This window comes from Bos mutus, chromosome 8, assembly GCF_027580195.1.
Source record: "Bos mutus isolate GX-2022 chromosome 8, NWIPB_WYAK_1.1, whole genome shotgun sequence".
Taxonomy (NCBI): domain Eukaryota; kingdom Metazoa; phylum Chordata; class Mammalia; order Artiodactyla; family Bovidae; genus Bos; species Bos mutus.
The window spans coordinates 50,446,391-50,459,653 of NC_091624.1; the positions used below are offsets into that span (position 1 = coordinate 50,446,391).

At 34.1% G+C, this 13,263-nt stretch overlaps 1 protein-coding gene across 1 annotated transcript in view; it reads right to left on the reverse strand.

Annotated features, from left to right (window-relative positions):
• Window positions 1–13,263, reverse strand: part of DCAF10 (DDB1 and CUL4 associated factor 10) — a 52,940-nt gene that overhangs the window by 35,950 nt on the left and 3,727 nt on the right. Inside the window, 1 exon segment of the mRNA XM_070375616.1 lies at window positions 814–927. Coding sequence (XP_070231717.1) covers window positions 814–927 — 114 coding nt within the window.

Sequence of the window (13,263 nt, forward strand, 5' to 3'; positions counted from 1 at the left end):
TCTTTAACAGTTTTTTCTGTATGTTCCAGTCTGGCCATATGGCCACAAAGATGTTTATGTTGTTTCAGAGCCTAGCTGTATCTTTTGTGCTATTTAACCTACTGTTCTATATGTTTGGAGCATTTCTTCTTTTTTGATAATTAAAAGTAATCATTACAAAAGTCATATAATCTCATTATATAGTTTTGAAAACAGAAAACTACTCATAATCCATTCAAATATATCTATTGTAAGCATTTTAAAATACTTCCTCTAATCTTTTTCTTCTGCATGTCCTATTTATACAGTTTTTATGATTTTAACCTGTACTATTTCAAGCATTTGTCCATGTTGATATGCAGCACCTGTAATCATCATTTTAATGACTGTGTATTAGTCCACCAAACTATACAACTGCTATTTCCCACATTATTGAGAATTTAAGGAGCTTCAAACAATAAAGAAGTTCTCTGTGCCTATCTGTTTTTTTCCCCTCAACAGTTTGAATCTGGGGGCTGGTGGTGTGAGAGGCTAAGCAATGGCACTGCCCCAAAGCATTATAGGACTAACAAAATACATGGCTGAGGTTCATAATCATGGCCCTAAAACACAAAGAGAAAAGGTAAAATTATATGGAAGTGAAAATGCATTTCAGAAAGATTCCAATCCAAAATGGTTAACAGTAACTTTTCTAATTAAAAGGAAAAGTTGCACAATTTACAAATGTGTACCATCTAGTACTGCTGGTCAAGGCATTATAAATTTTCACTAACTTCCAAAACAGAATATTTTAGGTCACATTAATAAAGTTTACTTTCTCACAGTAATACTAACCTTATATTATTTACACAGTCTTCATGAGCTTCAGAAAGTGTTTTTATGTGCTTTGAAGATATAGGATCAAAAAGTAGAACTTCAGTCTGTTCACAAGCAACTGTCAGCACTGACCTGGAAGGAAATGACACATTTCTTTTAGTTTATTTAGCATTCTCATTTTATTGATATTCATCTATTTATGACTATATAAGATATAGATGAATACCTTCTGTCCACATTAGTAGCAAATATTTAAAAGATTGAGACTATTCACTGTTCCAAGTAGTAGTAGGAAATATTACTCTCATACATTATGGTGAAGTATAAGCTGGATGCAGTTTGTATGGAGAGTACCAGTATCTAACAAAATTTTAAACGTGTATATCTTTTATCTCAACATTTTTTTTTCTGAGAATCCAATCTAGAGAAATAATAATTTCCAAATACAAAGAAGCACATATAAAGATATGCTTCACTGTAGGGAGAAACTGGAAGTAACCTAAGTGTACATGAAAGAAAGATCAATTATATAAGCCATAGTATATAATACTTTGAAAAATGGTACAACACTTAAAAAGGGATAACTTTATATGCATATGAAGAGCCTAAAAAACATATTTTTACATGAGAAAAGCTGGCTTCAGAAAAACATGCTTAAATGAGGCAACTTAAGAAAAGATCATATAAATTAGGCAGTTCTTCATCAGCATCTATTAAAATGCACTCAAAGGTCTAGCATACATCTTACCAAACCAGTTTTAGTCAAACTAAACCTTTTCTTTTATGGATTTTAGTACTGTTTCTTGTTTCAGCCCTTTCCTATTACAAAATTACATTTTTATAAACCTTTTACAAACACCATTTTTTAAACTTTTTTATTGAAGGATAATTGCTTTACAGAATTTTGTTGTTTTCTGTCAAACCTCAATATGAATCAGCCATCAGTTCAGTTCTCAGTTGTGTCCGACTCTTTGCGACCCCATGAATTGCAGCACGCCAGGCCTCCCTGTCCATCACCAACTCCCTCAGTTCATCCAAACCCACGTCCATCAAATTCATGATGCCATCCAGCCATCTCATCCCGTCGTCCCCTTCTCCTCCTGCCCCCAATCCCTCCCAGCATCACAGTCTTTTCCAATGAGTCAACTCTTCGCATGAGGTGGCCAAAGTACTGGAGTTTCAGCTTTAGCATCATTCCTTCCAAAGAACACCCAGGACTGATCTCCTTTAGAATGAACTGGTTGGATCTCCTTGCAATCCAAGGGACTCTCAAGAGTCTTCTTCAACACCACAGTTCAAAAGCATCAATTCTTCAGTGCTCAGCTTTCTTCACAGTCCAACTCTCACATCCATACGTGACCACTGGAAAAACCACAGCCTTGATTAGACTGATCTTTGTTGGCAAAGTAATGTCTCTGCTTTTGAATATGCTATCTAGGTTGGTCATAACTTTCCTTCCAAGGAGTACAATCACCATCTGCAGTGATTTTGGATCCCCAAAAAATAAAGCTTGACACTGTTTACACTGTTTCCCCATCTATTTCCCAGGAAGTGATGGAACCAGATGCCATGATCTTCGTTTTCTGAATGTTGAGCTTTAAGCCAACTTTTTCACTCTCCTCTTTCACTTTCATCAAGAGGCTTTTCAGTTCTTCTTCACTTTCTGCCATAAGGGTGGTGTCATCTGCATATCTGAGGTTATTGATATTTCTCCCAGCAATCTTGCTTCCAACTTGTGCTTCTTCCAGCCCAGCATTTCTCATGATGTATTCTGCATATAAGTTAAATAAGCAGGGTGGAATTAGCCATAAGCATACCTATATCTGCTCCCTTTTGAAACTCCCTCCCATCTCCCTCCCCATCCCACCACTCTAGGTTGATACAGAGCCCATGTTTGAGTTTACTGAGCCATACAGCAAATTCCCGTTGGCTATTTTGTATATGGTAATGTAAGTTTCCATGTTACTCTTCCCATACATCTCACCCTCTCCCCATGTCCCTAAGTCTATTCTCTACATGTTTCTCCATTGCTGCCCTATAAATAAATTCTTTAGTACCATTTTTCTATATTCCATATATGTGTTAGAATAAGATATTTATCTTTCTCTGACTCACTTCACTCTATACAATAGGTTCTAGGTTAATCCACCTCATCAGAACTGACTCAAATGCATTCCTGCTGAGTAATACTCTATTGTGTATATGTACCACAACTTCTTTATCCATTCATCTGTCGATGGACATCTAGGTTGCTTCCATGTTCTAGATATTGTATAGTGCTGCAATAAACAATGGCATACATGAGTCTTTTTCAACCCTGGTTTCCTCAGTGTATATGCCTAGGAGTGGGATTGTTGGGTCATATGGTGGTTTTATTCCTAGTTTTTTAAGGAATCTCCATACCATCTTCCTTAGTGACTATATCAATTTACACTCCCACCAATAGTACAAGAGTGTTCCCTTTTCTCCACACCTTCTCCAGCATTTATTGTTTGTAGACTTTTTGGTAATGGCCCTTCTGACCGGTATGAGGTGATATCTCATTGTGGTTTTGATTTGCACTTCTCTAATAATGAGTGATGTTGAGCATTATCTTTCTACGTGGTTGTTAGCCATGTGTATGTCTTCTTTGGAGAAATGTCTGTTTAGGTCTTTTTCCCACTTTTTGAATTGTTTGTTTTTCCACCACTGAGTTGTATGAGCTGTTTGTATATTTTAGAAATTAATCCTTTGTCAGTTGTTTCATATGCTATTACTTTCTCCCATTCTGAGGGTTGTCTTATCACCTTGCTTATAGTTTCCTTTGCTGTGCAAAAGTTTTTAAGTTTAATCTGGTCCCACTTGCTTACTTTTGTTTTTATTTCCATCACTCTAGGAGGTGGGTCATGAAATTAAAAGACGCTTACTCCTTGGAAGGAACATATTCAAAAGCAGAGACATTACTTTGCCAACAAAGGTCCGCCTAGTCAAGGCTATGGTTTTTCCAGTGGTCATGTATGGATTTGAGAGTTAGACTGTGAAGAAAGCTGTGTGCCAAAGAACTGATGCTTTTGAACTGTGGTGTTGGAGAAGACTCTTGAGAGTCCCTTGGACTGTAAGGAGATCCAACCAGTCCATTCTGAAAGAGATCAATCCTGGGTGTTCTTTGGAAGGAATGATGTTAAAGCTGAAACTCCAGTACTTTGGCCACCTCATGCAAAGAGCTGACTCATTGGAAAAGACTCATGCTGGGAGGGATTGGGGGCAGGAGGAAAAGGGGACGACAGAGGATGAGATGGCTGGATGGCATCACGGATTTGATGGACGTGGGTTTGGATGAACTGCGGGAGTTGGTGATGGACAGGGAGGCCTGGCGTGTTGCAATTCATGGGGTTGCAAAGAGTCGGACACAACTGAGTGACTGAACTGAACTGAGGAGGTGGGTAATAGAGGATCTTGCTTTGATTTATGTCATCGAGGGTTCTGCCTATGTTTTCCTCTAAGAGTTTTATAGTTTCTAGTCTTACATTTAGGTATTTAATCCATTTTGAGTTTATCTTTGTGTATGGTGTTAGGAAGTGTTCTAAATTCATACTTTTACATGTAGCTGTCCAGTTTTCCCAGCACCATTTATTGAAGAGGCTGTCTTTGCCCCATTGTATATTCTTGCCTCCTTTGTCAAAATAAGGGCCCCATAGGTGCATGGGTTTATTTCTGGGCTTTCGGTCTTGTTCTACTGGTCTATATTTCTGTTTTTGTGTCACTACCATACTGTTCTGATGACTGTAGCTTTGTTGTATAATCTGAAGTCAGGGAAGTTGATTCCTCCAGCTCCACTCTTCTTTCTCAAGACTGCTTTGGCTATTCAGGGTCTTTTGTGTTTCCATATGAATTGTGAAATTTTTTGTTCTAGTTCTGTGAAAAATGTCATTGGTAATTTGATAGGGATTGCACTGAATCTGTAGATTGCATTTGGTGGTATAATCATTTTCACAATATTGATTCTTCCTACCCAGGAACATGGAATATCTCTCCATCTTTTTATGTCATCTTTGATTTCTTCCATCAGTGTCTTAAAATTTTCTGTGTACAGTTCTTTTGTCTCCTTAAGTTTATTCCAAGGTACTTAATTCTTTTTGTTGCAATGGTGAATGAGATTGAATCCTTAATTTCTCTGATTTTTCATTGTTAGTATATAGAAATGCAAGTGATGTTTATGTATTGATTTTGTTTTTTTTTAAGTATACATGTATATTTATTTATGCATATAAGCACACATACATGTATATAAGCTAATATTATATATATATATATACACACACAATTATCTACTGTTTAATATATATGTACATAAACGTATATATGTCACAACCTTCAGGGAAACATTTAAGTAACAGTCCAAAAATATACTGAATACATGATATAAGAATATTCAAAGCATCATAAATTTAATAAAAGATCAAAACAATAAAATTATGAGAATTAGTTTTGACAACTGAATTACCAGCCTGAAATGAAGTTGTATATAATTTATTCTGGAAAATTCAGTAACAAATAATAACAAAACTATTTTCCCTTACCAAAATTCATACCTAGGCAAGTTTTTTAGCTCTCAAAATACAAAAGATAGGCAGAATATCATCAATTTAAGTATTTTAGAATTAGTTACCAACCGAGTACCTTTGCAATGCATATTTTTTTTTCAAATTCGAAATAAAATTTCTCTATGTGTTTCATGGCAGAACACATATACACACACTTATACATGCACACACAGCTGAATGGTTGTCAAGACTTGGTTTTTGGCTAAAAGAAACAATGCACTATATTAAATCGTGCCAAATATTTTGTTTTATTCTTACTCTGTTTGATTCATATCCGGCAAGTATTTTACCATCTTTCCAAATACAGACAGACTTTGGAGATGAAGTTTCAGTTCCAGACCACCACAACAAAACCAATATCACAATAAAGCAAGTTACACAAAGTTCTTGCTTCCCTTATGCATACAAAAGTTATGTTCACTATTCTGTAGTCTATTAAGTGTGCAACAGTAGTGTATCTTAAAAAGCAACATATATATCTTAATTAAAAAATTCTTGATTGATAAAAAATGCTAACCAGCATCTGTCTGTGCTGTGTATGCTTAATCGCTCAGTCGTGTCCTGTTCTCTGTGATCCCATGGACTGCAGCCCGCCAGGCTCCTCTGTCTACGGGATTTGCCAGGCAAGAATACTGGAGTGGGTTGCCATTTCCTTCTCCATGTGTATTGATTTTGTATCCTACAACCTTGCTAAATTCACTGATTAGCTCAAGTAATTTTCTGATACTATCTTTAGGGTTTTCTATGTACAGTATCATGTCATCTGCAAACAGTGAGAGCTTTACTTCCTCTTTTCCAATCTGGATTCCTTTTATTTCTTTTTCTTCTTTGACTACTGTAGCTAGGACTTTCAGAACTATGTTGAATAGCGGTGAAAGTGGACACCCTTTTCTTGTTCCTGATCTTCGGGGGAATGCTTTCAGTTTTTCACCATTGAGAATAATGTTTGCTGTAGGCTTATCATATATGGCCTTTACTATATTGAGGCAGGTTCCTTCTATGCCTATTTTTTGAAGAGTTTTAATCATAAATGGGTGCTGAATTTTGTCAAAGGCCTTTTCTGCATCTATTGAGATTATCTTATGGCTTTTATCTTTCAATTTGTTAACAGGGTGTATCCCATTGATTGATTTGCATATATTGAAGAATCCTTGCATTCCTGGAATAAACCCAACTTGATCATGGTGTATGAGAGTTTTGATGTGTTGCTGAATTCTGTTTGCTAAAATTTTGTTGAGGATTTTTGCATCTGTGTTCATCAGTGATATTGGCCTATAGTTTTGTGTTGTCTTTGCCTGGTTTTGGTATCAGGGTGACGGTGGCCTCAAAGAATGAGTTTGGAAATGTTTCTTCCTCTGCAATTTGTTGAAAGTTTTAGAAGGACAGGCATTAGCTCTTCTCTAAATGTTTGACAGAATTCTATAAAGCCATCTGGTCCTGGGCTTTTGTTTTTTGGGAGATTTTTGATCACAGCTTCAATTTCAGTGCTTGTAATTGGGTTGGTCATAATTTCTATTTCTTCCTGGTTCAGTCTTGGAAGATTGAACTTTTCTAAGAATTTGTCCATTTCTTTTAGGTTATCCATTTTATTGCCATATAGTTGTTCATAATAGTCTCTTATAATCCTTTTATTTCTGCATTGTTTGTTGTAACCTCTACTTTGTCATTTCTAATTTGGTGATTTGATTCTTTTTTTCTTGATGAGTCTGGCTAAAGGTTTGTCACTTTTATCTTCTCAAAGAACCAGCTTTTAGTTTTATTAATCTTTACTACTGTTTCTTTCATTTCTTTTTATTTCTGCTCAGATCTTTATGATTTCTTTCCCTCTACTAACTTTGGGGTTTCTTTTGTTCTTCTTTTTCCAGTTGTTTTAGGTGTAAAGTCAGGTTGTCTATTTGATGTTTTTCTTGTTTCTTGAGGTATGATTGTATTGCTATTAACTTCCCTCTTAAGACTGCTTTTGCTACATCCCATAGGTTTTGAGTTGTCATGTTTTCATTGTCACTTGTTTCTAGAAATTTTTTGATTTCCCTTCTGATTTCTTCAGTAACCTATTGGTTATTTAGAAACATGTTGTTTAACCTCCATGTGTTTGTGTTTCTTACATTTTTCTTGTAATTGATATTGAGTCTCATAGCATTGTAGTCAGAGAAGATGCGTCATATGATTTCAATTTTCTTAAATTTACTGAGGTTTGTTTTGTGACCCAAGATGTGGTCTATCCTGGAGAATGTTCCAAGTGCACTTGAGAAGGTGTATTCTTCTGCCTTTGGATGGAATGTCCTGAAGATAACAATGAGATCCATCTCATCTAATGTATCATGTAAGACTTGTGGTTCCTTATTAATTTTCTGTTTTGATGATCTGTCCATCAAAACTGGGGGTGTTTAAAGTCTCCTACTATTATTGTGTTACTGTCATTTTCTTTTATGTCTGATAGTCAAACACCATTTTGATTTCTGAAAATCTATTGTCTTTTATTGATTTTGTCTTAGTTTTCTGTAAATACTGATATTTTAGACTCAGACCTAGCAAACGAAATCTTGATTTCAATTCAAGATTGAAATGCATTGATTTTACTTTCAAATGAAATTCTGAAAGTGCAATCTTTTCAATTTATAATTTCAAAAGCACATGGGATTTTTACACTTTAAGATGAAAGTGCATAAGATAGAATTCTAAATGGCCAAACTTTAAAATTCAGAACAAATGATTAACAAGGTAAGGGGAAACATCTACTAAATTGAAAGCTTTTCCATATTTAGAAATCATGAAATTATCCTTTAAAGGATGTCCGTCTAAATCCTTTTGTGGGGTATCTGAATTTAAAAAATTTAATAATATCCGAAGGATTTTTGTTTTAGTTGACTACCATGAGTAAAAATGTTCAAATATATGTAGTTTTAGAAGATGCATAAATATTTCTTTTTGTTAGAAGAATCATGAAATGAACTTGTCTTCTTTTCATGCATAAAAGTAATGAATCAATGATTTTTGGAAAGTCTTAATATTAAACATTATAAACAAGAGAGCTATTGAAAGATCAATAAGACGGTCATTTTTTCATTTTAATATAATCTATTTTTGTACATGGCATAATTTGTAACTTTTAAAACTAGATGTCATTTGTCCCAACATCAAACTCTATACCTTTGTAAATTCCATCTCTGTCATATATAGATTTTCTTTTAGGACTCTATATTCTATTTCATGCAATTTCTAAAAGGTCTGGCAAGTAGCAAAGCAAGACCCCCTCACTGCCCCAATAAACATTTTTAAGGGAGGCTAATATCATACTCTCTTTTCCAAATGAATTTTAGATATAGTATGTCAGGTCCTACTAAAAAAATTTTGTTGGTATTTTTATTAGGATGCAGTGACTTTACAAATTAATCTGGTACAATTTATATCATACAGCATTGGATCATCTCATCAGTAATATGCACAGTTTTCCATATATTTAAGACATTCTTAGCAAGAGAACTATAACAATTCTTTGTACATCCTTATACATTTAGAACTGACATAGGAAGTTATACATACAGATACATATCCACCTGTGGATTTTGAGGTTGTAATAAATCTATAGAAAAGTTTGCATAGAGTTGACAGTTTTACAATACAGAGACTTCCAATCCTTGAACATGACATATCTCCATTTGCAATGGAGATTTTCTCCATGTAGATCATGCCTATCTTTCATTAGATCTATTCTTGGGTACTTGAGATATTTTTTGATGCTCTTGTAAATGTTCTTTTTAAAATTTTGTTTCATTTGCTGCTGGTGTACAGAAGGCCAACTGATTTTTTAAATGTTATTTATTCATCAGTCTTATTTTAATATTTATCACATTATTTTAGGTTTTCTTTGTCAATTATCATTAATCATCTACAAACAACTGCTTTCTTATTTTTAATACTTTTTTTCCTTGCTGCACCGGCTAGGACCTTCAGTGCAATGTTGAACAGAAATGTTTATATAGCAATCACTCTTGTCTTATTCCTGATCTTTAAGAATACATTCACCATTTCATCATTAAGCACAATGTTTGCTATAGGGTTTGTTTGTTTGTTTTGGTAGATTCCTACTATTGGATTAGGGAAATTCTCTTCTACCTCAAATCTGTTACATTTTTTTTCATTAATATACATTAAAGTATATGAAATATTTTTTAACATTTACTGAAATTATCCTATAGTTTTCTTTTAAAATGTTAATGTAGTGATTTACAATTAATATATTTTCTAATGTCAAATCAATCTTTCATTTCTACCATATTGCTACATTCAGTTGGCTAAAAAGGTGGATTCACATCTCTGGCTACCCTCCTTTTGCAGAGCTTGGCCCTGCAATTTCCTCACTGCCTCAGTTCTCTACTCCCTTCAAACATAACTGTTTATATCTTATATTAGATATTGATGTTTTTCTGTAGATTTTCTAATTATTCTCAGTTGGAGGGTTGGTCCAAACCACCTATTCTGCTACTTCTGGAAAGCTACAATCTCTGCTTTTTGCATCTAAAATTATATCCCCCTTTTCATTCTAAATATTGTTTATCTGGGTATTCTGTTGATCAATTTAATGAGCATGTTTCATTATTCTTTGTCTTTTCAAAGACAAATCTTTCTGTTGCATATTTCTATTGATTTTTAGAATTTCAATAATTTTTTGCTATATTTCTGTATTTCCTTCCTTTGGCTTTCTTCAGATTTACTTTGTTATAACTTCACTATTCTGTTATTGTTTCTTGAGATAGATACTCTGCTAATTAATTTTCCTTGTCTTCCTTTCTAGTTTATTAAAAACCATAATTTTCATACTAAGTACAGATTTATTTATATCCCACAACTTTTGAGATGTGGTATTTTCATCTAGTTCTAAATATTTCTAATTTCCATTATCATTTCTACTTTGACTTATGAGCTATTTATAAATTTTTACTTATAAATATTTAACTTGAAAATACATGCTATTGATTTCTAGCAATCACATTATCCTGAGAAACTATTTAATGACAATCTTTTGAAATATGTAGCCTTATAAGAGAGGAATTTTTAACTCATCTTTGTGTGTGTGGGGGAAGCCATGAGCCAGCTGTTACATAAGTGTGATATTGAAAATACTAAATATTCAATAGTAATATAAATTAACATGAATAAAAATTTTAAATTTAAAAAATTAAAAATAGGCTAACCTATAGGTTATAAAAACGCTTGCCAAGTGATATCAATTCTAACTCAAATTGTTCATCAAATTATTCTAGTAACTCCCAAACATTTATTAATTTTAGAAATTGTAGCCATAATTATCTCTTTGACCCAGATGCCTTTGTTTGGACCATGAACTGCCATAGGAAACTGCATAAAGACCCTCCAAGAATTTCCACATTAAACAGGTAGTCATCATATAAAACAAACATGGTTACAAAAGAGGAAGGAAGGAATGATAAATTAGGAGTGCTGCTGCTGCTAAGTCACGTCAGTCGTGTCCAACTCTGTGCGACCCCATAGACGGCAGCCCACCAGGCTCCCCCGTCCCTGGGAGTCTCCAGGCAAGAACACTGGAGTGGGTTGCCATTTCCTTCTCCATTGCGTGAAAGTGAAAAGTGCAAGTGAAGTCCCTCAGTCGCGTCCGACTCCTAGCGACCCCATGGACTGCAGCCTACCAGGCTCCTCCATCCGTGGGATTTTCCAGGCAAAAGTACTGGAGTGGCTTGCCATTGTAGGAGATTTTTTTTTTTTCATTGTAGGAGATTAACAGATACAAACCACTACAGATAAAATAGATAAGCAACAAGGATTTACTATACAGCACAAAGTATAGTCAATATCTTATAACATCTATAATGGAAAAAAATCTGAAAAAATATGCATATATCTAAGTCACTTATCTGTATACCTGAAACTAACACAATATTGTAAAGCAACTATATTTCAGTTTAAAAATTCCTTATAAATAAGTAGTTATTAAGTAACTTGTGGTCTTGATAAGTAAAAAAAAAAAAAAATCACTCTTAATAGCAATAAAATAGTTCATGAAGCTGAATCTTCTTTTTATCTTTTGCTGCAGTTAACAGTAAGTATACTGGAAAAAATTTAGCCCTTATAATGCTTGTCGTTAATTTTTACATTCAATTATATTAATAACTAAGTCACAAAATAATTGATACATCATATTTGATATCAAACCTAATCCTTCAGCCCAGATGAGACATAATGTAATATAGTAGTTAAGAGCATAAACCAGAGTACAAATCCTTTGTGTTTAACATCCTTTCTGCATCTCAGTTCTCTCAACTAAATGTTTCTGATATAGAGAACACTTACTTTGGCAGTCATGTTCATTAATAAAGTGAGTGTTACTAATGCCTATGCTGGGTATGTATTCAGTGGCTTTTGGGAAAATTATACCACTAAATAAAGGTGAAATTCAGTCAGAACGGTAAGATTAGGGATCTGTATCCATATGGTATTCATCCACAAACCACCCCACTGACCTCATTTACCTGCCACGGGTTCTATCCTGCAGTGGGTGTTCACACTTTGTCAAGAGAATTAACGTTTGGATGGTGCCTCCAGTAGTGCCATTACTCTCATCTGACTGCTCCTTTTATCTCTGGATCTCCCAAGAGTCTAGTTACCACAAATGGGTTACTCTAGGAGATCCTATGGAAGGTGCTTAAGTACTAGGAGGACACTCAGTGGACTTGGGGCAGTAACTAACTATTCAACCACCATGGATATATATTAATATTTTAACAACTGGTACAGCTGAACCAATGTGTACTAGCTGAACATCAGGCCTGAATGCGGTACTCTATACTCTTTAGAAGTAGTACTGTTTCTATGTCTGCCTGATTTAACTGAGGTATGCTATAATGTACATTAATATCAACTCTATGATAATAAGTTTTCTCTTTTCTCCTTGAAATTATCAATTTTGGATGTATATAAGTTAAAAAACTCAATTTCAGAATTTTTTTATTTTTCAGGTGAATTGATCTGAATATAAAGTAACCTATGTCTAGTAATTTTTTTGCCTTAAAGCCCATTTTGTTGATATTAAATATAGCTCACCAGCTTTCTTTTGCTTAGGTGTTTGATATATCCTCTTTATCTTATGTACAAGAAGTACATTTAGTACTTCTATATTATAATTAGTAATATTTGTATTTATTTTCAGTGATTCTTTGTGTTTTATTATACCTTTTCTACTTTTCTTCCCTTTCCCTTTCTTGTCTTCTAGAATATGTTTTCCTCATTCTAAAATTTTTTCTTCTTCTAGTCCTGAAATAATACACTTGTCTTTTGGTGGTTACCTTGTACATTTCAGTATGTACACATTAAAGCCTAAAGTGAATATATCACAATTCTCCCTCAAAAAAATAAGGAACTTCAAACATCCGTTCATAATTTATATGCTATTGTTGTCTTCTATTTTAGCTACATCTTTGTTAATCCCAAAAAACAAAATCAGATTGTTTTACATACAAATTTCCCACTTTCTTTGATCTTCATTCCTTCTAATATCTCAAGACCTTACAGCTGAAAACACTTTCTTCTCTCTGAACTTAGAATTCCATTACTGAAGGTCTGGTGGCAAATTTACAGAGCTTTGATTGGATGCTTATGTATTTATCTCATCTTTGTTCTCGACAAGAACAAAGAACCCATAATTGCTGGGTATAGACACTCAGGTTGGCAGTTTTTCCCAGCATACTGAATTGTAATCACCACTATCCTCTAATTTACACTATTACTGATGACTGATTGGCTTTCACTTGCATAGTTACTCCTTTGAAGGCCTTTTTCCCTCTGGCTTTTACTATTTTATATCTGTTGTCCTGCAGTTTCCTATATGGCAAGGGAGAATTCCTGCTAGGTG